At 43.5% G+C, this 27,566-nt stretch overlaps 1 protein-coding gene and 1 non-coding gene across 4 annotated transcripts in view; one reads left to right on the top strand and one right to left on the bottom strand.

The window, feature by feature from the left end:
- The window catches only part of CNGA3 (cyclic nucleotide gated channel subunit alpha 3), a 59,946-nt gene that overhangs the window by 12,502 nt on the left and 19,878 nt on the right, over positions 1-27,566 (top strand). The window contains exons 1-4 of one of the 3 annotated variants that reach the window (XM_042981225.1): positions 1,478-1,939; positions 2,387-2,492; positions 16,671-16,792; positions 26,121-26,234. In XM_042981225.1, the coding sequence (XP_042837159.1) occupies positions 16,707-16,792; positions 26,121-26,234 (200 nt within the window). In that variant the 5' untranslated portion in view covers positions 1,478-1,939; positions 2,387-2,492; positions 16,671-16,706. Of the gene's footprint in view, positions 1-1,477; positions 2,493-16,670; positions 16,793-26,120; positions 26,235-27,566 lie in introns of those variants that run through there. The other 2 variants (XM_042981224.1, XM_042981226.1) reach the window with 2 other exon arrangements.
- Positions 9,049-9,157, bottom strand: LOC122237466. Its single transcript, XR_006216080.1, has one exon. It is a non-coding gene; the product is annotated as a U6 spliceosomal RNA (small nuclear RNA).

The following is a 27,566-nucleotide window of genomic DNA, read 5'->3' as shown; positions in this document are numbered from 1 at the left end:
TGTAACCCAGATGCCTGGCCACGCGCCTTCATGGCAGCCTGTCCTGGAAGAGGCTCTCTGGCCGCCTCGTTTCTGCGGCTTCAGATCTGGGACTAGAGCAGAGTCTCTCCGAGTCTGCGCCAGGCGTGGGGCAGTTATGTCCATGGGCTTGGAAGGAGCAGGAGCTAGGGAGGTCAGCAGACTGGGGTTGAGGGACTGCCTCCGCTAGACCCAACTCAGCGTTGGGGATCCAAAGAGACATGTGGCTGAGGAGGAGGCAAAGAGTTCATATTATTTAGTGAAGTGAGCAGTCACTGTTTCTATTCTATTCTTTCTTCCTTTTTTATTTTTTTATTTTTTTTAATGATGGACTCGTAATCTACAATCTTGGCCAGTCGGTGCTTGGGGGCTTAGTGTTTAGGTATGGAGGAGAAGGGGCAGCAGGCTCTCTGATCCCTTGCAATCCCCTAACCGGATAATCATATGGGCTCTCTGTCCTCGTCCTCAGGCTTTTCTCCTCAGCTCAGCTTCCACCCCCACCTCCAACACCAGAGGGGGCTAAGCCAGCTGGTCCTTGCTCTGGCCATCCCAGCAATCTCTGGCAAGGGCTGGACTAGGTAACTAGGGGGATGGAGGGGTGTTTCATTTTTCTCCCCTCGTAATTCCTCAATTCATAACTGCCCTACTTTATGCTGTTGTTGAGATTTTAAACTTTGTCATTCTAAAGTGGCTATCTCCAGCTAGACATGAAATGTGGAGGAGGATGAAAGGAGGGAAGAGCAGAAAGGATCTGAAATCCCACCCTGGGCCACTGGCCATGGGTCCAGCGCCTCCAATATGCAGTTTACTTGCTCAGGACTCCCAATGGGAGTGCTGCCACCTCTCTCCTGGAAAGGAGAGACTTTATGGTGGATGCTCCTCACCAAATCTTTCAGACGGGCAAACTGGGGTCAGTCCTTGGCACCCCAGACTAGTGGGCAGTTGCCCCTCCACCTGGGTTCAATCTCCCTCCTAGAGTGGGCTGTACAGACCCCTAACTTTATGGACAGTCTGCCAGCAACTACCCACCCCCCCCCCGCCTTCCCTCGGCATACGCGCGCGTGCGTGCACACACACACACACACACACACACACACACACTTTCATTCATAAAACCCAGTAACAACATCATTGTCTGGGCACAGAGTCACATACTCCCTCTGAGAAATCATTGGAGGGGGCAGTGAAGAGTTGGTCCTGTGAGAAGGGAGATGACTACTATTGCCATTGCTCTCTGTACCAGGTCTTGTATGACAAAGTCATGGATTCTTGAAAATTCTGCCAGGCCAGGGAACCCCATTGGGATTTCACTGAGCTGGTGGGAGCTCCTTTGGCAGGAATGGGGCCCTTTCTTCACATGAACGCCCAAGCACATGCACTTTTCCTCCTCAGCCTCTGTTCAGCTGTAAATGGGGTCCTTGCTGGGTGCAGGATGCCAGGATAGAGTGAATGGCTGCTCTGTGGGTAACTAACTGGTCAGAGCAAGATCTCAGTCACTTTAGGTGGGACTTTGGCCAGGACTGCATGTGCCCCATGCCTTTGATATGCCCTTTTTTTGCCTTTTCTGTCCTCATTCACTATCTGCCAGCAGTTGCTCTGCCTGGTTAATAATGGTTGCCATGGTGACCAATCTCCCGTCGCCATGGTACCCAGGAGGTAAACAGTTGGAAGCTGTAGAGGCTCTTCCTTAACTCCCCCAAACTGTGCAGGAGCTGTGGGTTTCCTGGAGGAGTGGGGAGAAGGATGGCAATGACCAGGGTGAAGACCCCCCCACACACACACACAAACACATATTCATGCCCTGCCTAGAGTCCTCTTCACCTGAAATCTTCTCTAATCCCTGCCAACCACTGTGCTCTCCAGGTTCAGAGGGGTCAAGCTTTTATTCTCCATGCCCAACTGCATACACTGAGACCAAGGGGTAAATGGTTTTCCCTCTGACCTAATTACTATCAGGTGCACACTACTCCTGAGTACAAATCACAAGGCTAAGTCCAGTGGGAGATAGAATTACTTAAACAAACACAGTCCATGCTCTCTGGACACCACAGTGTAGTGTGGGAGACAAGCCCTTACATTTTCTGTTAGCTGGGCTCTGCTCTGGGCTGAAATAGAGGTAATAATAATGCCCGGAAAGTAGAGAGAGGTGCGAGTGACTGACTCCCAGGGGAGGACATACAGGAGTTGAAACTTAAAGGATGATAGGAATTTCAACTGGCAAGAAAGAGGGAAAACCTCTCTCTAAGCAGAGGGATGAGTAGGACCAAAGGTGTGTGGAGTCATCAGGAGAGGGTAGGTCCTACTCTGGTAACATACAGAACCTCTCAGGGGCTAGCCCATTCATCGCTTATGCAATTTCTGAGGTTAGGAGGAACTGGGGGACTCTGCATCATGGGACAAGTCCACTGGCCAGAGCCTGTTATTCAGTCCTCACCTGGCCTGGAAGGGACACCGAGAAATACAGGAAGCCAAAGGTGAGATTGGGTGAGCCTGACAATAGGAGGGACAAGAAAATTCATGACACGCTTCAGGAAAGCATGAGTAATTTGGTTTGAATGGAGCTACCCCTTTAGGCCGATAAGATCCAGGTTATGAAAACTCGTGAATGTTAGGTTAAGACTGCATGCTGGAGAAAACAGGCAATCTCTGAAAGTTTGAGTTATGTGATTCAAACTACCTTTTATAAAACCCTGATGTTAGTGCAGAAGATTCATTCATTCAGTCAGTCATTCCATACCCACTGAGAACCTCGTAAGTGCCAAGCCTTGGATGGATTACAGACGTGAGACAATTATTTCAACAATCCTGGGGAGGGAGGCCAGGGTCTGGACAGAGTGGGGGAAGAAGAGGCCAGGATGCCCACCTTCGCTTCATTTCTGGATTAGTGAATGACTGAGTGGAAGGGGACACAGGGGACAGATAGTAGGTGATGTAAGTGACAGGACTTGGGGATTTGTGATCTGGGGAAGTGAGGAAGAAGGAGGAGTGGAGGCTCTTGCTGGGTCATCGGTTGGCTTGGGTGTCATCCGTGGTGTTGGCAAGACAAGGCTCAGGGGAGAGAGGGAAATTTTGAGGTAGTTGGGCTAGTGCCATTCAGTATAGTTTTGTACCAATGACACTCTTCCATGGCTATGCCGCACCCTCACACACTGCACCCTGGACTTCATCTAGTCCCCACAGCACTTTATTTGCCCTCTTTTGCAGATTTCACACATTCCCTCTCTCTTGCATTATAACAATGCTCTGTAGGGGTTAAATTCAAACAGGCTTTTGTTTGCGTGTTCTGCCACTAGATGACTTTGAACAAGTTATTCAACCATTCGGAGTCTCAGTTTCTTCATATGTAAATTGCAAGTAATGGTTATAATACCTGCTTCAGTGGGTTGTTGGGAGGAGTAAGTGAAGGTAATTGGAGTGAATTCCTGGGCACAGCACCTGTACAATGATTGATCAAAGTTAGATATGAACATCTTATTATTTTTCATAATGACAGCATATTACTTTTATAATCACATCACAAAAATTAATTTAAAAAAACAACAGTTTACCTCTGTGCCCACAGCTAGGCTCGGTGAAACAGGTCCTTGGGGAGGGAAGGGAGGTTCCTTGCCTGGCCTTGTTTGCCTTGGCTGTGTGTGTGTGTGTGTGTGTGTGTGTGTGTGTGTGTTGGGGGCGGGGGGGGGGAGACGGAATTCTGAGGAGAGCATTTATAGGGCTGGCTACAGACATATGGGTTCTCCAGCTCTAGCAACATCTGGAAAGCAGTTACATTCTCTTGGAATCTCAATCTGAGCAGCTGAATCTTATTGCAAATCACTTAGAAACTGAATACACTTAAAGTGGAGGAGGAAACCAGAGTCCCCATTAATTCCGAGTCATCTCTGCAGAAGACCAAGACACTTTCTAGGCATGAGACAGGCCTCTCTGTCTGGTGGTTGAGTAACATAATTTATAACCTTGTTACAAATTCAGATCCTTTCATCCCAAATCTCTTCCTGTTCTTGGGAACAATGTTAATTTTTTCTCAGACAGGAATTGAAAATCTGCACCTGGCGTATGCAAACTTGCCTTTGTTTGCGTTATAAAAATTCATAGAGTTCAGAAGAGAGAGAAATCCATCTCATGGCCACTCAAAGGTTTCCTTGGAAAGCCAGACACAACAACCTTAACTCAAACTCTCTCTTCATATCTTGGTGTGGGGACATTCATGGGTTTGCCTATCCACTCTGCAGAAAAGGGAGAACATGAATTCTGAACTCCATTTCCCCTCATCACCTCAAAGCTCAATTTGAGCTTCTGGATACACCCTCATGGTCTAAGACCTGAGCTGCCCTTTTGGATCTTTATCGGGAAGATGGAGGCGGCTTTGATACCTACCAGTCCCAGAAATTGGGCTTGTTTCTTGAGAGGCAGGAGATTGAATTTGCAGGCTCTAGGACTCAATTGCCTGCTATAGTCCTAACTGTGTGAAACGTGCACCTTGGCTTACTCAACTGTACGATAGGGATAATAACTTACCTCGTAGGGTGATTGTGGGGATTAAATGAGTTTGTCCATGTGAAGCATGTGAAACTGTGGATCAGTGCTTGGCATAGTGTGAGCCTTCAACAATGTGACCAATATCATTATTATTAATGTGATATTTTGACATTTCTCCCCTTTATTACACTTATATTTTGCGAGTTTCTTATAGCAGATATTGTTAGTTTTACATTTTAAAAGCAGCTTTGCTATTATATTTAACATTACTTTTTTAGAATTAGTTCATAGGCCATAAAAGTCATCCATTTAAAGTATACATTTCAGTGCTTTTTAGTAATCTTCACAGTGGTGCAGTCATCGCCACAATATAATTTTAAAACTTTTCAACACCTCCAAAAGAAACCCTGTAGCTATTAGCAGTCACTCTTTTTTCTGGCCACCCCCTATCCCAACCCTTTCCCCAAGCAACCACTAATCTACTTTCTATCCCAGTGAATTTGCCAATTCCACATTTCACATAAATGGAATTATACAACATGTGGCTTTTTGTGTCTCGCTTCTTCCACTTAACATAATGCTTTCAAGGTTCATCCATGTTGTAGCATGTATCAGTATTTTGTTCATTTTCATTGCCAAATAACAGTTCACTATGTATATATACCACATTTTGTTTATCCAGTTAGCTGATGGACATTTAGGTTGTTTCCACTTTGGGGCTATTATGAATAATGCTGCTATGAATATTCATGCATAAGTTGTTGTGTGGATATATGTTTTCCTTTCTCTTAGGTATATCCTTAAGAGTAGAATTATTGGGTCATATGGCAACTATGTTCAGCATTTTGAGGAATTGCCCCGCTGTTTTCCAAAGTGACTGTACACTTACATTCTTACCAGTAGTGTATGAGGATTCCAGTTTCTCCATATCTTTACTAACCCTTGTTATTGTCTGTATTTCTATTATAGCCATTGTAGTTGGTATGCAGAGGTATCTCATCATAGTTTTGATTTGCATTTCCCCATGATTAAATATGCTTATAATCATGTGCTTGTTGACCATGTATCTTCTTCAGAGACATGCCTATTCAAATCCTCTTCCCAATATTTAATTAGCTTGTCTTTTTATTATTGAGTTGTAACTGTTCTTTATATATTCTTTATATATATATGCCTTACCAATACATGATTTTAAAATATTTTCTCCCATTCTATGGGTTGTCTTTTTACTTTCTTGATGGTGTCATTTGATGCAGAGGTTTTTTATTCTGATGGAGTATAATGTATTGTTTTTCTCTTTTCATTTATGCTTTTGGTGTCATATCTATGAAACCATTGCCTAACCCAAGGCCATGAAGATTGTGTTTTATTCTAGGAATTCTATAGTTTTGGCCCTTACATGTAAGCCTATGATCCATTTTGAGTTCATTTTTGTGTATGGTGTATATTCTTTTGCATATGGATATTCAGTTTTTCCAGCATTTGTTAAGAAGACTATTCTTTTTTCCATTGATTTCCAATTGATTGTAAATGTGGGAATTATTTCTGGACTCTGAATTCTATTCCATTAATCTATATACCTATCCTTATTCCAGAACCACACTATCTTGATTTTTATAGCTTTGTAATAGGTTTTGAAATCTGAAAGTGTGAGTTCTCCAACTTTGTTCTTCTTTTTCAAGATTTCAAGATTGTTTGGCTATTTGTGTCCCTTGAATTTCCATGTAAATTTAGGATCAGCTTGTCAATTTCTGCAAAAACTCCAGCAGGGATTTTGATAAGGATTGCACTGAATCTGTGGATAATTTGGAGAGTAAACACCATATTAATAATATTAATCCTTCCAATCTATGAGCAGAAAATATCTTTCCAATTGTTTATATCTTCAATTTCTTTCAACAATGTTTCATAGTTTTCAGTGTACAAATCTTTAATTTCCTAGGTTAAATTTCCTAGGTGTTTTGTTCTTTTATGCTGCTATTATAAATGGGATTGTTGGGGCACCTGAGTTGATTGAACATCCGACTATGGCTCAGGACATGATCTCACTGTTCGTGAGTTTGAGCCCTGAGTTGGGCTTTGCACTGACAGTACAGAGCCTGGTTGGGATTCTCTTTCTTCTCTCTTTCTGCCCCTACCCACTTGCATGCTCTATCTCAAAATAAATAAACTTAAAAAATGGGATTGTTGTCTTAACTTCATTTGTATTATTATTCAATGCTAATGTATAGAAATACATTTGATTTCTGTATGCTGACTTGTATACTGCCACACTACTAATCTTATTTATTAATTCTAATAGTTTTTTGGTGGATTACTTAAGATTTCCGATATACCAGATCATGTCATCTGCAAATAGAGATAATTTTACTTTTTCTTTTCCAATCTGGATGCTTTTATTTGTTTTGTTTTGTTTTTTCCTGTCTAATTGCCCTGGTTAGCAGTACAATGTTGCATGGAGGTGATAAGAGTGAATATCTTTGTCCTGTTCCTGATTTTAGGGGAAAGCATTCAGTCTTGCACCTTTAACTGTGACATTAGCTGTGGTTTTGTCAAGATGCCCTTTATCAGTTTAAGGAAATTTCCTTTTGTTCTTACTTTGTTGATTGTTTTTATCATGAAAGCATGTTGGATTTTGTCATATGATTTTCTTATGTCTATTGCACTCATCATGTAGTTTTTGCCATTTAATTAATATGGTGTATTACATTGGTCGATTTTGGGTGTTAGATCAACTTTGCATTCTTGGGACACATATCACTTAATCATGATATGTGACTAGATTTTTGTTCACTAGTATTTTGTTGAGGATCTTTACATCATAATGTAATTTTCAAAGTGCCCTCTCATATAAGTTCTGATATTCAAGTTATGTTGTACCACGTCCAGAGAATTTTGACATTATAGAGTTTTGTCATTTCTGCTTTTGGAGCTCTAGAATGTTTTTATTTCTTCCAATAGGATCACATTCATGCACAAACAATGAGAGGACCTTTAGACACAATATTTGCATTCTACAGTTCTGTTCCATCATGAAACTTTTGAAATGGAAGGACCTTTCATGATCAACTGGGCCTTGGTTTTCAGCTCTGTTCCACAGAGTTCCCTAAGGTTTTCTGTGCACACTTTAAGTTTCTTTATGTATATTTAAATAATTAAAGAACCCAAATAAAGATAACATTGACATGTGCCCCCTACCAAATTTTTTTAAATTTTTTTTCATGTTTTTACTTATTTTTGAAGGAGAGAGAAACAGAGCATGAGCGGGGGAAGGAGGAGGGGCAGAGAGGGTGGAAGGCACAGAATTCAAAGCAGGCTCCAGGCTCCGGGCTGTCAACACAGAGTCTGACACGGGGCTCGAACTCACCAACTGCAAGATCATGACCTGAGCCCAAGTCAGATGCTTAACCAACTGAGCCACCCAGGTGTCCCATCCCTACTAAATTTTAATATACTGGAAATCATGGTCAAAATTAACTTGTGTCCCACTGATTGTCTTTTTTTTTTTTTTTAGAGAGAGAGAGAGAGAGAGAGAGAAAGAGAGAGAGAGGATGAATCACAAGCAGGCTCCATGCCCAGCACAGAGCCTGATGTGAGGCTCAATCCCACAACACTGAGATCATGACCTGAGCCAAAATCAAGAGTCAGAGGCTCAAATGATTGAGCCACCCAGGGAACCCATGTCTTTATTTTTTAATTGAAGTGTAGTTGATCCACAATGTTACATTAGCTTCAGGTGTACAGCATAACAATTTGACAGCTCTATACATTATGTGATGCCCACCACAAGTGTAACATCATCTGTCACCATACTACACTAGTATAGTATTATTGACTATAGTCCCTATGCTTTACCTTTTATCCCCATGACTTATTCATTCCATAACTGGAAGACTATATCTTCTACTCCCCTTCACCCATTTTGCCACCCCCCACCAACCATCAGTTTTTCTCTGTATTTATGGGTCTCTTTCTATTTTTTTGCTTGTTTTTTGATTCCACATGTAAGTGAAATCATATGATATTTGTCTTTCTCTTTCTTTTTTTTTCAATTTTTAAATATGAAATTTATTGTCAAATTGGTTTCCATATAACACTCAGTGCTCATCCCAACAGGTGCCTTCCTCAATGCCCATCACCCACTTTCCCCTCCCTCCCACCCCCCATCAACCCTCGGTTTATTCTCAGTCTGTAAGAGTCTATTATGGTTTGCCTCCCTCTCTCTAACTTTTTTTTCCCTTCCCCTCCCCCATGGTCTTCTGTCAAGTTTCTCAGGATCCACATAAGAGTGAAAAACATATGGTATCTGTCTTTCTCTGTATGACTTATTTCACTTAGCATAACACTCTCCAGTTCCATCCATGTTGCTACAAAAGGCCAGATTTCATTCTTTCTCATTGCTGAGTAGTATTCCATTGTGTATATAAACTACAACTTCTTTATCCACTCATCAGCTGATGGACATTTAGGCTCTTTCCATAATTTGGCTATTGTCAAAAGTGTGGCTATGAACATTGGGGTACAAGTGCCCCTATGCATCAGCACTCCTGTATCCCTTGGGTAAATTCCTAGCAAACTTGCATGTCATCCTTGCACAGGGGCCATGCTAATCTTCTCTGTATCATGCCAATTTTGGTATATGTGCTGCCAAAGTGAGCACTATCTTTCTTATTTCATTTAGTATAATACCCTTGATGTCCATCCATGTTGTCACAAATGGCAAGATCTCATTTTTTAAGACTGAATAATATTCTGCATCTTCTTTGCCCATTCATCTATTGATGGACACATAGGTCGCTTCCTTATCCTGGCCATCGTATATAATGCAGTGAACATAGGGGTGCATAGATCTTTTTGAATTAGTATTTTCACTTTTGGAAAGGAAGTAAACACTCACTAATTATCTTTATAAATGTTTTCAAGTACATTTATTTTTAAAATTTTTTAACATTTATTTATTTTTGAGAGACAGAGAACGAATGGGGGAGGAGCAGAGAGAGGGAGACACAGAATCTGAAGCAGGCTCTAGGCTCTGAGATGTCAGCACAGAGCCCGACATGGGGCTCAAACCCACGAACTGTGAGATCATCACCTGAGCTGAAATCGGCAGCTTAACCAACTGACCCAGGCGCCCCTCAAATACATTTAAATAAAATATATACGTAAATGCTTTATTCATTGGGTTTCTGTGGAAAATTTCATTTGCAATAAGTCCATGTTCATCAATGTATAAAGAAACTAAAATGCTGGTCACTTGCCCAAATTGTAGGCTGAGCTAAGAAGAGATCCAGCTTTTCTTTTTCTCAGTACAGTGTCCTTGACCACCTATATTGTCTTTCCAATGCCACTTGTCTCAAACAAAAGGTATTTTACTAGTGCTTTCCCCCTACATAAGCCTAGGGCTGCTTAAAAATACACAACCCTCATCATTGCCTATAGTAATGTCTGTTCTGTCCTTTGTGTTTGTTCTGTGGACTGGTTCACAGGTCTCAGAGTGATTAAGTGGCTTAGCATTGGATATTTTCCTTTCATCCTGCAGTTTCCAGATGAGATAGGGGAAGAAGGGAGAGGCAATCCAACTTTGGACGAAGTTCCAAGACTTGTAGATCCTGTGGGAGTTATTGACTTATCTTTGGCTTTTAATTTGACAAAGTGAGCCTGTCCAACTTCACATTACTGAGAATTTGCTGAATGCTTTTGCCCAAGTGATGCTGAGAAAGTTGAGTTGTGGAGAACTGAAATGAATGAAACCCAGAGAGATATTACTTCTGAGAAGATTGAAGACCTTAGGTGGTAAAAGTGATCTGTCTCAGCTGGAGAAAATGCAGGCTTGTGCCCAGTGTGCCTGTCCATCAGACTGTGGGGCTGTCCTCTGGTTGGGGTTGTCTTTTTGACATGGCTTTGTTCTAGACTCGGTTTCTCACTAATGGAACCTTCCAGCCCCTGGCTGCATAGATGTCATAACCAAAGACAATGATAACTCAGATAACCTCCAGTGAGTCAGAGGAGTATGCATCTTGGGCTCTTGGCACCTCTCTATTGTCTCAGCTGCATTTAAGTCTTGGGAAATGATAAGGTTTCAAATGACACAAATTGAACCAGGACTGGTATTCATGTTTAAGCCATAATAGAAAAGGACACAACATGGGCAATTTTTTTTTTTAGTATAGTTAGTCATCGTAAGTGGGGACCAAGATTTTTTTCCAGAAGCACATTTTAGTTTAGAAGAAAGGGCTTTACATGTTTTGACCTCCTTTGTTGCTTACTTGCTTTCTCCCTTATAAAGTCCCATCCATTTCTAAACAAGACAGAAATGTTCAGTGTGACTCATTCACAGAGCATTGTGAGAATCAAGTGAGTTAGTACACATTTAAAGTTATTAGAACAGTACCATGCAGAGTGTAAATGCTCAGCAAATATACTGCCATTATTAGTGTCCTCATTGCAAGTACTCACCTGTTACTCCATTTATGCCACCCAATTTGATTACCCACTATGTGTATATATGCTGGTGTTTAGGAGAATAAAATATTTTTTAAGTAAAAGAAAATAGTTCTAGCCCTTAAATCTTTTGGAGTTAATAAAGGAATGAGAAAAGTATGAGAACAACTGGAGTACAGGTGAGGTATGTTAGATTCCTGACCTACCTAGGTGTCCAGGCCAAGAGCAAAGGAGGTTAAAGGTAGGCACCAGAGCACAGATATCACAATCAAATTCTTAATCGTGCACAGCACAATGGCCAACACATGGTAAATGTTAAATAACATGAAATAATGCCCCTCATGAGAAGCCTCCTCAGACCTCGGTGGTACCTGAGGCAGAATTAGTGCCTCCTCCTTCCATACTGCTCCCCACCATGCCTCTACCTCTATTTCAGCACCTCTGTATTCTACCCCCCTCCCTGTTTCCATTCGTGTTTCCCCCATGCAGTTTTGTGTTTCAAAGACAGAGACCTATCTTCCTCTTCTTCATAATCTTCAGGGCCAAGTATGATGCCTGGGACATGGAAGGAGTCAGTAAGTGTGTTGGGGGGAAGAAAACATGCTGGATTTAGTAATGTTGTTAAAAAAGAGAGAGAGAGAATTGTCTGAAGTGATGTGTTGTTAGTTCCTCAGTCAAGCCCCAGAAAACTCACATTTGTTTGAGAGATGCTCACAAATCACTCTTAGACTCACACCTAAGATCCACTTCAAGGTCACCCTGGTAGTTGGCAGGACACATCTTCTTCCTGTGCTTGAAAATTAAAATTTTATTTGTGCATTTCTAATATCCTGCAGTGGGTGTGATAAACAAAAGAAAGCACTACATGGGTTTCAGGGTCAGACAGACCTAAGCCTGCATTTCCTCATCTGCAAAACCAGTGTTACTATTTATTACCTTTTGGGTCTCTTGAGGATTAATGAGTAATGGATATGCAAGTGCCTCACACTCAGGGGGCCCTGGCTGGGTGGCAGTTTTCATTTTCAACAGGCGCCTCAGGATCACTGATTGTAATTTCATGATCTCATCTGTGAGTTCTAGAGTTTGTCTGGGCCAGGAAATGTGAAAATTCACAGGGCAGTTGGGGAATCACTTAGGATGTTATGACTTAAAAACTGGTAAACAAGGGGAAAAGAATTGTTTATTCCGCAATTCCTCTATGAACGGTACCACTGAACAGCCAAATAAGTTACATTTTATTTAAGAATATGTCAGCTAATCGCTGAAGAAGAAATGATAGAATGTCACCAATTTGCAACTCGTAATGAAAGCATATGTCCAGGCAATAATCATCAATGGCTGCTAACATCACACAAAGAAATATTCTTGCGAAAAAAATTGAACCCAAATTTGACCATATCTCTGAGTGCAACTACCAGTTTACAGAAAACATCGTCAAGTTGGAATTGGCAAAAAATTCATACTATAGCAAACTCGGGAGTACAATTATGTTTTTTCCACAATGAGGAAGAAGAGAAATGCATGAAAAACTTTAAAAAGTACCAATCAGCAATCAGAACATGTGGGCCTTATTTGGATCCTTATTTTTAAAGTAATTTTTTAAAAAAGACAACCATTGTGGAGCCTGAGGGGCTCAGTCTGTTAAGTGTCCAACTTCAGCTCAGGTCATGATCTCACAGTTCATGGGTTCGAACCCCGTGTCGGGCTCTGTGCTGACAGCTCAGAGCCTGGAGCATGCTTCAGATTCTGTGTCTCCCTCTCTCTCTGCCCTTCCCCTGTTCACACTCTGTCTCCCTCTCTCTATCTCTCAGCAATAAATAAACATTTTTTTTTAATTTTTAAAAGAATGATTAAAAAAAAGACAATGCTTATGATGTTTATAAACAATTGGGAAAAAATAATCTTATGACCTATCTTAAGCAAACATTTTCCTTTAATGACACACATTTTTCCCTGTCCTACCCTTCAGGGGCCCAAACCAGGAGTACATATAACCCACTTACCATTTACCTAAATATCTAAAAAAAAAAAAAAAAGAAATTCTCTTAGCTGAGGTAATCACCTCCTCCTACAAAAACAAAACAAAACAAACAAACAAACAAAAAACAAAAGCCACTTCCCAAACCCAGAACCTTGGACAAGATCATGTAAGCAGACAGTTCATTTAGGGAGTGATTCCAAGGAAGAGAAGTGGAAGTCTCAGAAAAAAAAACAAGGGAGGAAGGGAAATCCAGTGCAAGTGTACATTATCAAACCGATCACCACTCTGGGCAACTGACTTGATCCTTCCAGGGCTTCTCCAAAGAGCCATGGAGAGAACCACTGAATTATCTTCCTGAGGAATAGAAGATAGAACCAGGGAATATTTACCCCTGGTTCCTGGGTTCTGTTAGTCAAGGGTTGTCCAAGGCAGGGTTACCTCTCTAGCACCTCTGGGTTTGCATGTTTGTCAGAATGGCATGAGCATCCTACCATATGTTCTCTGGGGGAAATAGGGAAGCCCCAGGAAAGAAGGTGAGCAATCCACAGTGTAGCTGAGGCAAGGTGCTGCTGGGTGACCCTGCACGCAGCTGGTTTCCATAGCAACAGCTGGACTGAAAAACGGTCAAGAAGGGTGTGAGGTAGAGGGCTAGATATGACTGTGACAGGGATCAGGGTAGTACACTGTTGAATCAAACATGCTCTGTCCTCCCATCTTAAAAAAATCACTTTCACAATGACCAGGAGACCAGATTCATATAGAGTTCTTAGACCCTTTTGAGTTCAGCCTCAGAACATGGTGGCATGGGGAGATTTGATCTCTGGTCCACCATCCATGGCCTGCCTCCTTCTCTGCCTGCTCTGTGTCCACCCCATGTCACAAGGGGCCTTTCACACATGTGTGTGAACACCCTGTCCATACTTCTGGCCTCTACTCACTCCTCCCTCCAAACAGCTGCTCCTTGGCCACCTGTAGCTCTAGAGGAGTGCACACTGATGCCCTTTGAAGGAAAACAGACCTGGGAAGAGGCCTGGGCAGGCTCTAGAACCAGTCTAGAGCTTCCTGAGCCCACAGTTTGGGCGTCTTGGGCACCCAGAGCATAGTCTAGAGCACGGGGCAGGGTTGTAAGTGGGCATGTTCCATTGGTCTCATGGGCTGTGGATGAAGGAGAGTCAGAGTAGAGTCCTTTAAAGCATGGAGTCCCAGGCGGGGGCCCCTCCTACTCAGGCCAAAAGGTAATGCCAGTTTTTTACCACCCATTAATTTTACACCATCGGGTTCTAGGGTCAGACCGGACTTTGTCAATCCTGGCTCAGGCTATAAGCAACATTAGGGAAATTATGCACCTGTTTGGTTTCTTCACATGTAAAAGGGAAGAAAGGGAGAGGCTATTCTGAGGGTTAACGGAGCGGTATTACATGAGCACCTACTCTGTTTTTGGCATATAGTAGCCTTCCATAGCAGGCAGGTAGATGTGCTGCCTCCATACAACGACATCTGGGGCCAGGAGTTGTGCAGTTGATGAGGGCTGAGGGAAAGGGACACAGGCTGGAGGCAATGAACTTTTTCTCCTGGAATTTTCCTGGAAATGTACAAAAAAGAATAATTTGATAGATTTTCTTCAGAGTCCCAAAACTTTTTTTCAATTTTTTTTATTGAGAGAGAGAGAGAGAGAGAGAGTGAGACAGAGCATGAGCAGGGGAGGGGCAGAGAGAGAAGGAGACACAGAATTCAAAGCAGGCTCCAGGCTCCGAGCTGTCAGCACACAGCCCAATGCAGGGCTCGACCCCATAAACCGTGAGATCGTGACCTGAACGGAAGTTGGACGCTTAACTGACTGAGCCACCCAGGCACTCCAGAGTCCCAAAACTTTTTTAAGACTTGCTCTAGAACCCACTAGACTGTAAGCTCCTTGAGGACAGAGATGTGTATCCTTCTCTGTAAAACCCTAGCTCTCCATATTGTCTCACACATAGTAAGTGCTCAATAAAAAAGCATTGGATGGATGATTTCAAATTGGGATTATTGTTTTTAGTGGAAGACATTTATTTCCCATATTGGCTCTAAAATTTCCATAGACATCTCAAACTGGAATCGTTCTCTTTATCAAACCCACTTCTTCCCCTAGTTCCCTACCTCAGTGTGTAGGACCACCAACACCCCAGACTATCATTCTCATTACCTCCCTCCTCATCACCTCCTATACCTGATCAATGACCATGTACCAGTGAGTCTGTCTATATGGGAAGTTTTTTAATATATCTGATTCACTGCCACAAACCTAGATCAGGCAACTATTCTCTCTCCGCTGAGATACTGCAGCATTTATCTGCTCATTTAACATCAACTTATGTTCCCTGAATATGTCCTCCCCAATGCAGCTGCAGTGGCCATTACACATCTGACCATATCCTTGATAGGCTCAGGGTAAAAGCCCAAGCTCCTTAACACAACCTGCAGGATCCTCTGATATCCATCATCTGCCCTGCTGGACCATAAGATCCTTGAGAGAAGTCTTCGTCTTATATTTCTTTGTATCTCCTGTGATCGGCCAGAAATTCACTAACTGTTACATAAATGGGTAAAGTATTTAAAAATCAAAACTATTTTTGATCTATTGGGAAAGTACAAAATTTAAATCATAGCCTTAAATTATCAAATATCAGAGATGAACCAAGACCTTTGAGCCAACAATTGACCCTGAGTAAACTCATGGTGGATTGACCTTGATAAGCAGGAACTACATCCATCCTTTGGTGCAGTGTTCTGGGCTCCTTGCACTGACCTTCATTTGGATATGGAATTAATTTAGTCTTAGAGTGAGTCACTGGGCTCTTTCTAGAAACCACCATCTTTCTCTGAAGTGGTCTCTGGAGTGGTCTCTACTTAAGCCATCTGACTGCTCAAGAGAGCCTGTGTTTGTCCAAGAGAAACTGTACTCAGGGATTCATCTTCCACTTGGAGGGCTTTGATCAAGGATGATGGAACTGCCCAGTCTTTGTGTTCTTCACACCAGCCCTGTGCTCATACCAGCTTTCTTTTTTCATCAGTCATAGGGGCACCTTCCAATGTTTGCTGAAGGGAGAGTATTCACGGTCTGATTTCTAGCACCAGGATCATGCCATCAACAGGTTTTACCTATTTTTTTAACCTGGATAAGCTGCTTGACATCTCTGAGTCTCAATTTAGCCATCTTTAAATGGGGATAAAAATTGTAAATATCTGATAAAGTTATTTTGAGGATTAAAGGAGATGAAGTGTGTTTTGAGTGTAACATTACATTGTAAAGGTTTTATGGATGTCAAAGATTGTTAGTTTTTCATGTTTTGTTTTGAAATGGGATTTGGGGGAGCTACTAAAATGTGAAAAATTATAAGATAAAAAAAGTAAATGAGAAAAAACAGGGTCAAGAGGAACATCACATCGTTCCAGGGAATCATGAGGATTTTAGCTTTCTTATATCAAATACCAACTTCACCAATCATTCATTCATTTGCTAGATCAGCATATAAGTTTGAGCAGCTCTTTGGCATGGGAGCATACACAAAGTGAAAGACCTTGCTTGTGCTTCAGGCTGGGAAGAAGAGTCCAAAAATACCCAACTAAAACACGGTGTAGCTGCAACTATGGGAGAAATGGAAGAGAGTGTGTGTGCCAGGGCTTGCCTGGGGAAATAGTCCTCACACACAACAACGTGGGTTTGCAGCTGCTTCCTCATCCTGATGTGATCTGTGTTGTGTTCATGTTTCAGCAACAACCTTGAAGCTGAATGTAACAAAGCAAGAAGATGGCTAAGATTAGCACCCAATACTCCCACCCTACTGTAAGAACCAGGGACAGAGATCTGGACCACGTTGAAAACGGCCTCAGCAGGTGAGATGGCTTTCCATTTCACACTCATTTTAGAGAGGTGGAAAATGAAGCTCAAAAAGTTATATGACTTCTAAAAGGTAACAAAATGAAGATTCAAATTCAGCAAATTAAATTTTACTGTAAAACTTCTCCAAACTTCTCCAAACATTTTCCTGTGTACATACTAAACATTTGTTGGACTCTGCACCAGACATTGTCCTGGGCACTAGGAATGTGGTACAAATCAGATGCCCTGTCCCTTGCTTCCAGGGCAAGGTCAGGATTCATGCTGTGCTCATGGGCCTGCAGAGAGTGGGCTGTGCCTTGCCAGCGAAGCCATCAGCCCCATCAACCACATGCAAGCAGCCATAAGGAAATCTGGACCTGAGTTCTACTTCTAGCCCTGTTTGTAGCTTTAGTAGATTGGGGAAAACACACTTAATTTCTCTGCGCCTCAGTTTCTTCAACTGCAAAATGGAGCAGCATCTTTTCCAAGCTCCTAGCATAACAGTGAGGAAATGGGAAAGTACCTATTTGGTGCAAATAGACTTATATTTTTAGGTTTCTTAAACTCTCAACAAGTTGGTTGAGTTGAACTATAAGAAACCTTATTTCCAATATTTACATTATTGTTGTTATATATGATACACACACATATGACATACACACACACACACGCGCGCACACACACACACACACACACACTGAAAACTTCTCTCTCCCATGAAATCTGCAGAATATCATATGGTCACAAACTGCAATGACAGTCTCTCAGTGCTCATATCCCCAATACTAGGTCCTCATCCACTATTTCTCCTCAGTCAATTATATATATCACACCCTCTCTCAGATGCACATTTGGTTTTTTCTCTGTCTAGATTCTTAGTACCAGAACCTTAGTTAACTGCTCATGAATGATGGACAACCATTTCCAAAGAGATTTGAGTTCCTATTATCATACACCTATGCAGACCCAGGACCCTACAATCTGGGATTCAGGCAAAGGGAGGAATATCTCAAAGCATCCCAACAGATATTTATTGCTGCCAACCATTTTAACATGGTACTGGAGCCCCAGGAATCTTGCTATGACTTAGGGCCATCAGAAATTCTCACCCTGCTCAAATTTCTCCCTCCTAACTGGCCTACTGTCAATACCAGGGTCCTGCCATGGGGGACTTATTCTTTTAGGTTGAGCCATTGCCCTTAATCTAGAAGAAAATAAGAACACTCTTAAGACACGTAACTGCTTTAACACTTCGATATGCATTAATAGCTTCTTTTTCACATCTGAGCTAATAAACCTTTGGGGGTGGGGTGTTCAAAGAAGATTGGGGTGGAAGGGAGAAAAGGTCCACAACAATAAAGTCAAGCTCCCTGGGCAGCACTGGGCTCCTGGGATCTTGGGCCCAATGTGAGAAGGACAGAGGCTGTTAGGATCAGGAAAAATTTGAAGTAAAATGGAACTTTCCCCCATTGCTCCCTTTTGCCTTGAGTGGGACATAATCAGAGCATATCATGGAACTTACAGACTCCCTAGGGCCAAGAAGGCAACAACAGGGGCTTAAGAGAAGACACTCAAGATACTGAGATACTCAAGAGAAGGTGGGCCCAGTTGGTGGGCTGGGGCTCCTGCCCAGAATGCCCTCTCAACCAGACAACCACTGTGGTCCAGCTCTGCCTGACTTGTCTTGCCTCTACCTCAGCCAGTGGCCTATTAGCCAAGCCTGATGTGTGGGCTGTCCAAGAGGGCTCACCAGGTCTCCTGGAAGATGACCCTTTGCAGAAGAAACTGTTAGCTCATTAAGCCACACAGATACCTGCTGATGAGCCTCTGCTTCCAAGGGACTCTCTGTGGGCTCACAGTGGGTTTGTGTACACACAGAAGATTAGTCAGCCACACAGTGGGGGGTTCTGAATTGATTCCCTGCAACAATACTATTTGCCATATTCATGGATGGGAATATGCCCTTCCTTCTCCCTCCTATCCCTTATCCCCTGACCAGCGTGATGACTAACAGGCTCAGGGTCAGACTGGCTGGGTTTGAACATTGGCTCTGCAACTGACCAGCTCCGAAAAATTGTGCAGCTGTTCCAAACCAGTTTCATCTGTAAAATGTATTAGTACTGACTGCAGAGGGCTATAGTGAGGTTAAAACAGGTGAAAGCTCCCAGCACAGTGCCTGCTGTGAGAAAGTACTCAGTCAGTGCTCACTGTCAGCCTTGGAAATGATTCTCCCTCCTGTGGTCCTTTCCTGGTATTCCAGGCTGGAAGACTTCTCCTTCTCTGACCTTACATAGCTCCAGCTGTCCTGACATCTGGATCTAGCCATTTCCTGCCTGTGACCAAGTCATGCTTTCTCAGCTTGACCACTAGTCCAGTCTCACTGAGCCTGCCCTGGGGACTTGCCCAACCACTGATGTGGTAAAAGCTTGTTGACAGATTAATACAGAATCCCATGGAGACACTATGGAGATGTCAAAAGGAGAGAGAGAAAGAATGCTCCCTTCATAAGACAGATGTTTGCTTTATCTTATGGAAGCAGGAGTGGGTTAACAAATGGAAATTTGCAGAATGGGTTCCTTGGTGCTACCAAGGATTGAGCATGTGTGTTCAGGCTGAAGGTGAAACAGCGTTCGGCCAGAGGCTGAGTCCAGGCCCCTCCTCTGCTTCCCAGTGCAGCCCAGCATCTGTCTATACACAGACTAGTTTTCCCTATAAGATTTACTTGAACAAGGGACTCTGGAAAATACACATAAGATTTTAAAGTTTCAAATCACTATTTTAGGGGAGAAAATGGTGCTTGAACAAACCGTAGATCTTGGCTTTAAAATTCAAATACATTTAGAAAGCTTATAGGAGAAAAAATTGAGGTTTAAAAAATGTTTATTTATTAATTTTGCAAGAGAGAGAGAGAGAGAGATCATGTGCACAAGCAGGGAAGGGGCAGAGAGAGGGGGACAATGAGACAGTCCCAAGCAGGCTCTGAACCGTCAGCACAGAGGGTGACACAGGGCTCAAATTCACAAATTGTAAGATCATGACCTGAGCCAAAATCAAGAGTCAGATGCTTAACCAACTCAGCCATCTAGGCTCCCTTGGAAGAAATAATTGCTAATGTGTGTCCTTAAATATTAATCATTCGGGAAGCCTGGGTGGCTCAGTAGGTTAAGTGTCCGACTTTGGCTCAGGTCATGATCTCACAGTACATAGGTTCAAGCCCCGCATAGGGCTCTGTACTGACAGCTCAGAGCCTGGAACCTGCTTTGGATCCTGTGTCTCCCTCCCCCTTTTTTCCCTCCCCCACTCATGTTCTGTCTCTGTCTCTGTCTCTCTCAAAAAAAAAAACCAAAAAATTAATCATTCTTTATCCTCAATGATATCAATGAAGCTGTTCTGGGAACCTGCATGTCACTGTGACCCTTTGCTGAATGCCCCCAGCAGGGAGGAGATATCATGTCCCCATCCCCTAAGACATCCCTGTCTCCAAATTGGAAAGCCCTGTCCCCATCCCTTTCACTAAATTGGAAAGCCAGGTTTCTGTTTCTCCTTTTAAATTATTGGGATCATTTTCCTAGTGACAAGCCATAAGGAAGGATGGAAACATTTCATTTGAACAAAGAAGTCAAGTTTATACCCTGGAAATACCAGAAATAGAAATGTCTTGATTTTTTCCTTTCTATTAAATCTATTTAGTTGACTTGATTATTTAAGAGCTGTCTGGCATATTTGAAAAGATAATGCAGTAGGGAAAGATTTCAGAATCTGCTACAGAGAATTGCAGCTAGAACCGAGGGCACCTCAAATCTCAGATCAATCTCCTAGTGTAGCTATTTTAGTCGAGCTTTGGGGCATAGGGGTTTGTGTCCTACAGAAGAGAAGCCTTCTTCATGCTGCTCTCTGAGCAGAGCCCAAAGCAATTATCACCAAAGAAAACCACTTTCCGCCTGCTTCCCTAGGACTAAAGACAAAAATGCACTCAATTCAGTTCCCTGGTTACATGTGGCCAATGACAGTGCATGTCGGTCATTCACGGTCCTCAGGGCTTGAGAAGAGGAAAAGAAAAACAAGGTATCACATTCTCCACCCTTGTTCTCCAAGGTTTGTCTTCGCTTACGTCCCCAAAGTCACTGAAGGAAGACACCAGGTGCTCCACAAAGTACAAAGCTAATGACAAGCTGCAGTTCTGATGAGAACCCTGTCTTCTCCCAGTGATAAGGGAGACCTTTACCTCATGGACATGAATTCTCCTTTATAAGAAAACTTAGAAGATGAGCATCATAAGTTGAAAACTACCTTGTGTTTCAAAACAGTCGTATCATTGTGTTGTGCTGGTTGCTCTTATTCTTGCTGATTACCAACTTCACGGAGCTCCTTCCTGAAAAGGTATCATCACTACAGTCAGTCAGTCGGCAGCTTCAGGGGTGTCCTGGCCTGACCTGATTGTTTGTTTACAGATGAGTCCCTGTCAAGTCCTTGCCCCAGGCCTCTCCTCAAGCTCCTGGCAGGACAGCTCCTGACTCTCAGTCTCTCTTGCCTCTGTATTTCTCTGGGCGGTTCTGGATCCTCATTTTTTGCATTGGTGGCTCCCTTTTTTCAGTAACTGTGTGTCCACGGGGACTCAAAATGTCACCTCAAACTTTGGTTCTCTTCTCTTTCCATCTCTTCTTCCATCTGCTTGGTAAAATCGGTTTCTCTGAGGAATAACTAATCAGGTTTACTATTTAAGTAGCCCCAGGCAAGAGGATGTGGAGAAACGGGAACCCTCTTGCACTGTTGGTGGGAATGCAAACTGGTGCAGCCGCTCTGGAAAACAGTGTGGAGGTTCCTCAAAAAATTAAAAATAGACCTACCCTATGACCCAGCAGTAGCACTGCTAGGAATTTACCCAAGGGATACAGGAGTACTGATGCATAGGGGCACTTGTACCCCAATGTTTATAGCAGCACTTTCAACAATAGCCAAATTATGGAAAGAGCCTAAATGTCCATCAACTGATGAATGGATAAAGAAATTGTGGCTTATATACACAATGGAGTACTAAATGGCAATGAGAAAGAATGAAATATGGCCCTTTGTAGCAACATGGATGGAACTGGAGAGTGTTATGCTAAGTGAAATAAGCCATACAGAGAAAGACAGATACCATATGTTTTCACTCTTATGTGGATCCTGAGAAACTTAACAGAAACCCATGGGGGAGGGGAAGGAAAAAAAAAGAGGTTAGAGTGGGAGAGAGAGCCAAAGCATAAGAGAGTCTTAAAAACTGAGAACAAACTGAAGGTTGATGGGGGGTGGGAGGGAGGGGAGGGTAGGTGATGGGCATTGAAGAGGGCATCTTTTGGGATGAGCACTGGGTGTTGTATGGAAACTAATTTGGCAATAAATTTCATATAATAAAAAAAATAAAATAAAATAAATAGCCCCAGGCATTTAACAAGGGTAGAGACTCTGGAGCTAGAAGACATCATAGAATTTTAAGCATCAAAAAACAAGTGGGGACTCCAAGTCAGGAAACTACAGATGCTGGCAAGGATGTGGAGAAACAGGAAACCTCTGGCACTGTTGGTGGGAATGTGAACTGGTGCAGCCGCTCTGGAAAACAGTGTGGATGTTCCTCAAAAAATTAAAAATAGAACTACCCTACAACCCAGCAATAGCACTACTAGGAATTTACCCAAGGGATACAGGAGTGCTGATGCGTAGGGGCTCTTGTATCCCAATGTTTATAGCAGCACTTTCAACAATAGCCAAATTACGGTAAGAGCCTAAATGTCCATCAACTGGCATGGATAACAAAGAGGTGGTTTATATGTACAATGGAATACTACTTGGCAATGAGAAAGAATGAAATCTGGCCATTTGCAGCAACGTGGATGAAACTGGAAGGTATTACCCTGAGTGAAATAAGTCAGTCAGAAAAGGACAGATATCATATGTTTTCACTCCTATGTAGATCTTGAGAAACTTAACAGAAGACCATGGAGGACTGGAAGGGGAAAAAATAGTTACAAACAGAGCGGAAAGGAGGCAAACCACAAGAGACTCTTAAATACAGAGAACTGGGAGTAGATGTGGGGCAGAGGCACAGGGAAAATGGGTGCTCGGCATTGAGGAGGGCACTTTTTGGGATGAGCACTGGGTGTTGTATATAAACCAATTTGATAACAACGTATATTTAAAAAATTTTTTTTCATAAAATAAAATAGACTCACACAAAAAATAACAAAAAAACAAGTGGGGAGATGCAGCAAGAAGAAAAGGCCCTTTAGGTGCTTTGAATTGACTTCACAGAAAACTTTCCCTATTCTTCACAGCTAAATGTGCCTTTCTGGATTTGGCTGTTGGAACAATACTTAGGTTGATAAAAAAAAAAAAATCACCAATTTTTCCTTAGTTCCTTTTTGAAGACTAGGGAACTTTAGGGAGGGTAAGTGACCAGCCCACAGAACACCTAGCTAAGAGGTGTTAAGGTAGGGATTTGAATCCAGGGCTCCCGGCTCCCCATTCTGCCTCCTGCCCTTCGAGTGGGTGTCCTAGATCCTAGCCCTCACAAAGGAGCCCTCACTGCTGCCAGTAGCAGGCCTGCTTTGGAATCCAGGGTCAGGTTTTGCCCTCCTCACATCCTCACCAGCTCTGATGTCACTGATTCCTTTGCTGCTAATGCAAAAATAAATCTATTCTCAGGATGTGCCCTCATATAATTAACAGAAAGCAGACTAGGCAGAAATGCTAGGCTGACTTCTTGGTGCCCAGAGCTACCTGAGGATCTGCTGGGAGGGACAGAACACCTTCACCCTTGGGATTGCCTCCAGATCTTCCAAGCACACCTGCTCAGCTGTGGGCTGCTGCCCCCCTAACCTCACCATGTGCCAGCTGCCAGGATCCAGGGACTTGAGATATGGACTCACTTCTGTCACTGGTCCCTACACCAGTAGCTGACCTGGGTGCCTTGGAATGCACATTCTACCTTCGTCGTATACAGATTATTAGAAGGGCAAGGGGATCAGAGCTTTCTGGACCGACGTTCAAGTCTGAGCTTTGCCACTTGGCAGGGCCTCTGGCAGGGTGTCTCATACATATCAGGACGAAATGTGAGTGGTCTTTTAAAGGTGTAGAGGGAGAATTCAATTAGATGGTTTGAAAATAAAGAGCCACCCCCACATAGTGTAGCCAGGTGGATCAGAGCCATGTCTCTAGCAGCATGCCACAGGGCTCAGTCCTCAGCCATGTCCTATTAAGCTTTTTCTTTAATCAGTGCTGTATATGAAAATATAGACAGCAGCTTCATGGAGTGGATTAGAGCAGGCTTTGACATGGGATGGAATGCCATTCAAATCAGCTTTGCCACTTGGCCATATGATCTTGGGGAAGTCAGTTAAGTTCTCTGAACCTCGGTTTTCTCTCTTATAGGGTGATTATGTGAATTAGTTGATAAGATCTATGTCTGACATACAGTAAGCAGTCAATAAAGGGCATATAGTTTGTGTATTGCGTGTGAAAGTGATGGAGTTTGGGAGAAAAGGCCAGTATGGTGCCACTGCATATCATGGGTCCCAAAATATCAGGTGACTCAGATCAATGGAAAGATCCAATATTTACTTCCCACAGATCAATTGTATATGCACAAGATAGGGCCTTCTGGCTTAGCAGCAGCCCGTGTAACAGGACTACCGGCTTTGGCTGATGGTAGTTGATAATGGGGACACTAAAAGCACATGAACTCACAAACTTACAAAGATGTCTGGCGTGGGGTCCAGTAACAGCAGTGTTCTCAGTGTCCTTGCCCAGTTGGGCAGGAATGCGGGAACCTGCTCACAGGAGCGTGACCATGATGGGGAAGAGCCTTGAACCTGGGGAGACATGGCTGGGTGAGCTGGGGGTTCTAGCCTGGAAAAACAGATGTGGCACAGTGTGACAGCTGCCCCATCATTGGAGGTGGTCATGTGGAAGATGAAGTGGCCTGACTGTGTGGTTCCAGCAGAAAAAAGGTAGCCTTGGTCTGCGGAAACTGAGGGAGGGAAGAACCTTCTACAAAGATGGCCCAGATGGGGCATGGGACAGTAGTGAGCACCCTGCTGCTAGAGACGGCAGGGATGTTGTACAAAGAGGAGTCAGCAGATCAGTGGCTGGGATTCAGGACTCTCCCTTCTAATCACTCACCAGGGAGAGATAGAGCCTTTTCCTGACATTAATTATTGCTTACTTCCTCAACTGTGTTGCCACCTTGTTAAGAAGGCTGATTAGGTTGGAATAGGTCACGTGATGGAATTAATTTGTCCTGCTTGGGCTCTTCAAGACTCCGAATGAAGTGCAAATCCCTAGGGGCCAACGCCTGGCTGGCTTTTAATCAGGCTGATCAAACTTCAGCCCTCGGAGCTTTTAAAAGACAGGGAATGAAAGAAAAATATGCCCAAACACACTGGTCTTATTCCACGCAGTTAAACAAACCCCAAGCTTCTGCTGATGTGAATGGTGCTCATCTTGAGTCGTGGGCACGTGTCCTCTGTGTACTCATGCTTTTCATCCTGAATTGCACAGGTGAGTCTCTGGCCCAATTACCTCTGCACTGCAGGGGACAGAGGTTAGGCTTTGACAAAAGGGCACAGTGGGACTGAATTTTCACATGAAAGCACTGAACAAATGCACTTGGGGAATTAGGCCAATTCCGTACAATATTCCAGGATGCTCCTCTTAACCAAATACCGAATGGATTCCTAGGAAAGCTGCCGAGCAAGCACACAGATAACTGCCCAGGTGGTGTGGCTGTGGTGTCCACACAGTCCAGCCTTAGCAGATAGGATTTCAGTATGCAGAGATGTGTTTGAAACTGAATTCTTGTTCTGGAATCATTGTGTAGAAACAGCTGCTGTGGGTGTGGATGCTGGGCACTGGGACCCGCCTCCCCCTCCCCTGCCAGTGCTCTGATGAGGACCGGGTGCTGCCGGCCTGCCCCCTTCTCCCAGTCCATGGGCAGTGGCTAGGCAAACTACCTTCCCTGGTCAGCCTGGCTGTAAAGGAAAGGCCATGATTTTTTTGTTTTTTGTTTGTTTGTTTGCTTTGTTTTTGTCGTTGTTGTTTGTCATTTCTTCTTTTTTAAAAATTAATTAATTTATTTTTTAATTTACATCCAAGTTAATTAGCATATAATGCAACAATAAGGAAAAGCCATATTCATCCTAAAAGCCAGGATCTGCGAGATCCTGCTGGAGCACAGACTGACAGAGTGAAGACTGGGGTCCGCAGCTTTCCTCATTAAGCAGGGCATCTGGCCATCTCATCCCTGAGTGTGTCCAGGAGGCGATGAGCTTGAAATCAATTTAGCCTGCTGCATATTTGATTTCCTAGGGTCCACTCGCCTTGCGAGGAGACTTCATCAGAACTGCAGCAGGAGATCGCCATGGAGACCAGACGACTGGCTGAATCCAGGCGAAACTCCTACACCAGCCAGGGGCCCTCCAGGTAACCCACCAGGCTCAGCACTCACCTTGGGAAGGGGGAGACTGAGGCAGGAGGAAGGGAGATGAGTGTTAGGAAGAAACCGGCGGGGTGGGGGGAGGGGGTGGTGGAGGGGTGGAGGCAGCGTTGAAGATTTGGAGAAGAAAGGGGCAGGAGAAAAGCTGTCAGAAGTCTATCACCGAGTAATTTCCTCTCAGGTCAAGTGTTCTGAGCTCAGAAAAATCTAAGAAAAACTGCTGTTATCTGAAATTGCTTTCATATAAAGTGATATTGAGGCACTTGCTCAATTCTGGAAGAATTTAGAAAAAGCCAACCAGGAAGGGTTCCAAAAAGAATTGAGAAAAAAGACCAGCCAGCCGCAGGAGACCGCTGGTGGACTTCAGTGGCGTGCAGGTGGTACCAGTGGCACCATCCGAAATAGCCTCTGGCAGGTCCTCACAGGTGTGTGTCCAGACTTCGTAGCATGCATCTTGCAAAAGGATGGGGAAGATTATCCAGCCTCCGAGCTGATGACATCTGCACTTGAGCATCAAGAGCTGTGCCACCTTAAAGAAGTCATTTCACCTTTCCAGGTCTCATCTGGAAACACATCAAACAGTGGGAGGGCTGCGCGGGAGCCAAGCACTGACTCCCGACAGGTGCTCAACAAATGCGGAGCTCATTGTTTCCTTCCACTAAATTTGTTTTTCTACCAATGCCAGAGTTTTATATAATCACGTGTTCTACAGTTTTGGCTAAGATTATTGCAAAAGTTAATTTGTCTAGTTATTCTTCATATTTTTCACTGGGGAGGAATGTTTCTTTCACCAGCCCCTTGTAGCTGGGCATTTACATGATTTCCAGTGTTTTTGTCTTACCAATACAATGTGGTCTTAAGGCTCATTGATTGCAAGGAAGAAGACACCTTCAAACCAGTTCAAATCGAAAGACCTGGGGTAGGGCCGAGGCAGGAGGCTGGTGCAAGCTCAGACAGACCGTCCGGTGGAAAGGGAACCAAATGGGGCTCATGAGACGGGAGCAGGGGAGGCACCTGCCCTCTCCCTTTCATTTTCTCCTGGAGTGTCATGATCATTGTGATTTTTTTTTCCTGCATGTCTCCTCTGTTTCAGGCTTTCTCTGTTCACACATCAGTAGGCACAGGCTGGAAATGGCCTTTGCTATACAATCTTGTGTTGAAACACCCAACCCCATCCTGGAGTGGCTTTTAATTCAGAGGCTTGGGTGACTCTCTGTGGGTCACTTGTTCATTCCTGAGCCTGTTGGCTGAGCTGGAGAAGGGGGTATGATTTTGGTTCCAGCCCCTCAGCACAGGGAGGATGGGGGGTGGGAAGAGTG

This window comes from Panthera tigris, chromosome A3 (assembly GCF_018350195.1).
Source record: "Panthera tigris isolate Pti1 chromosome A3, P.tigris_Pti1_mat1.1, whole genome shotgun sequence".
NCBI classification, from domain to species: domain Eukaryota; kingdom Metazoa; phylum Chordata; class Mammalia; order Carnivora; family Felidae; genus Panthera; species Panthera tigris.
The sequence above is the reverse complement of the archived record's forward strand: the minus strand, read 5'-3'. Positions and strand labels throughout refer to the sequence as shown.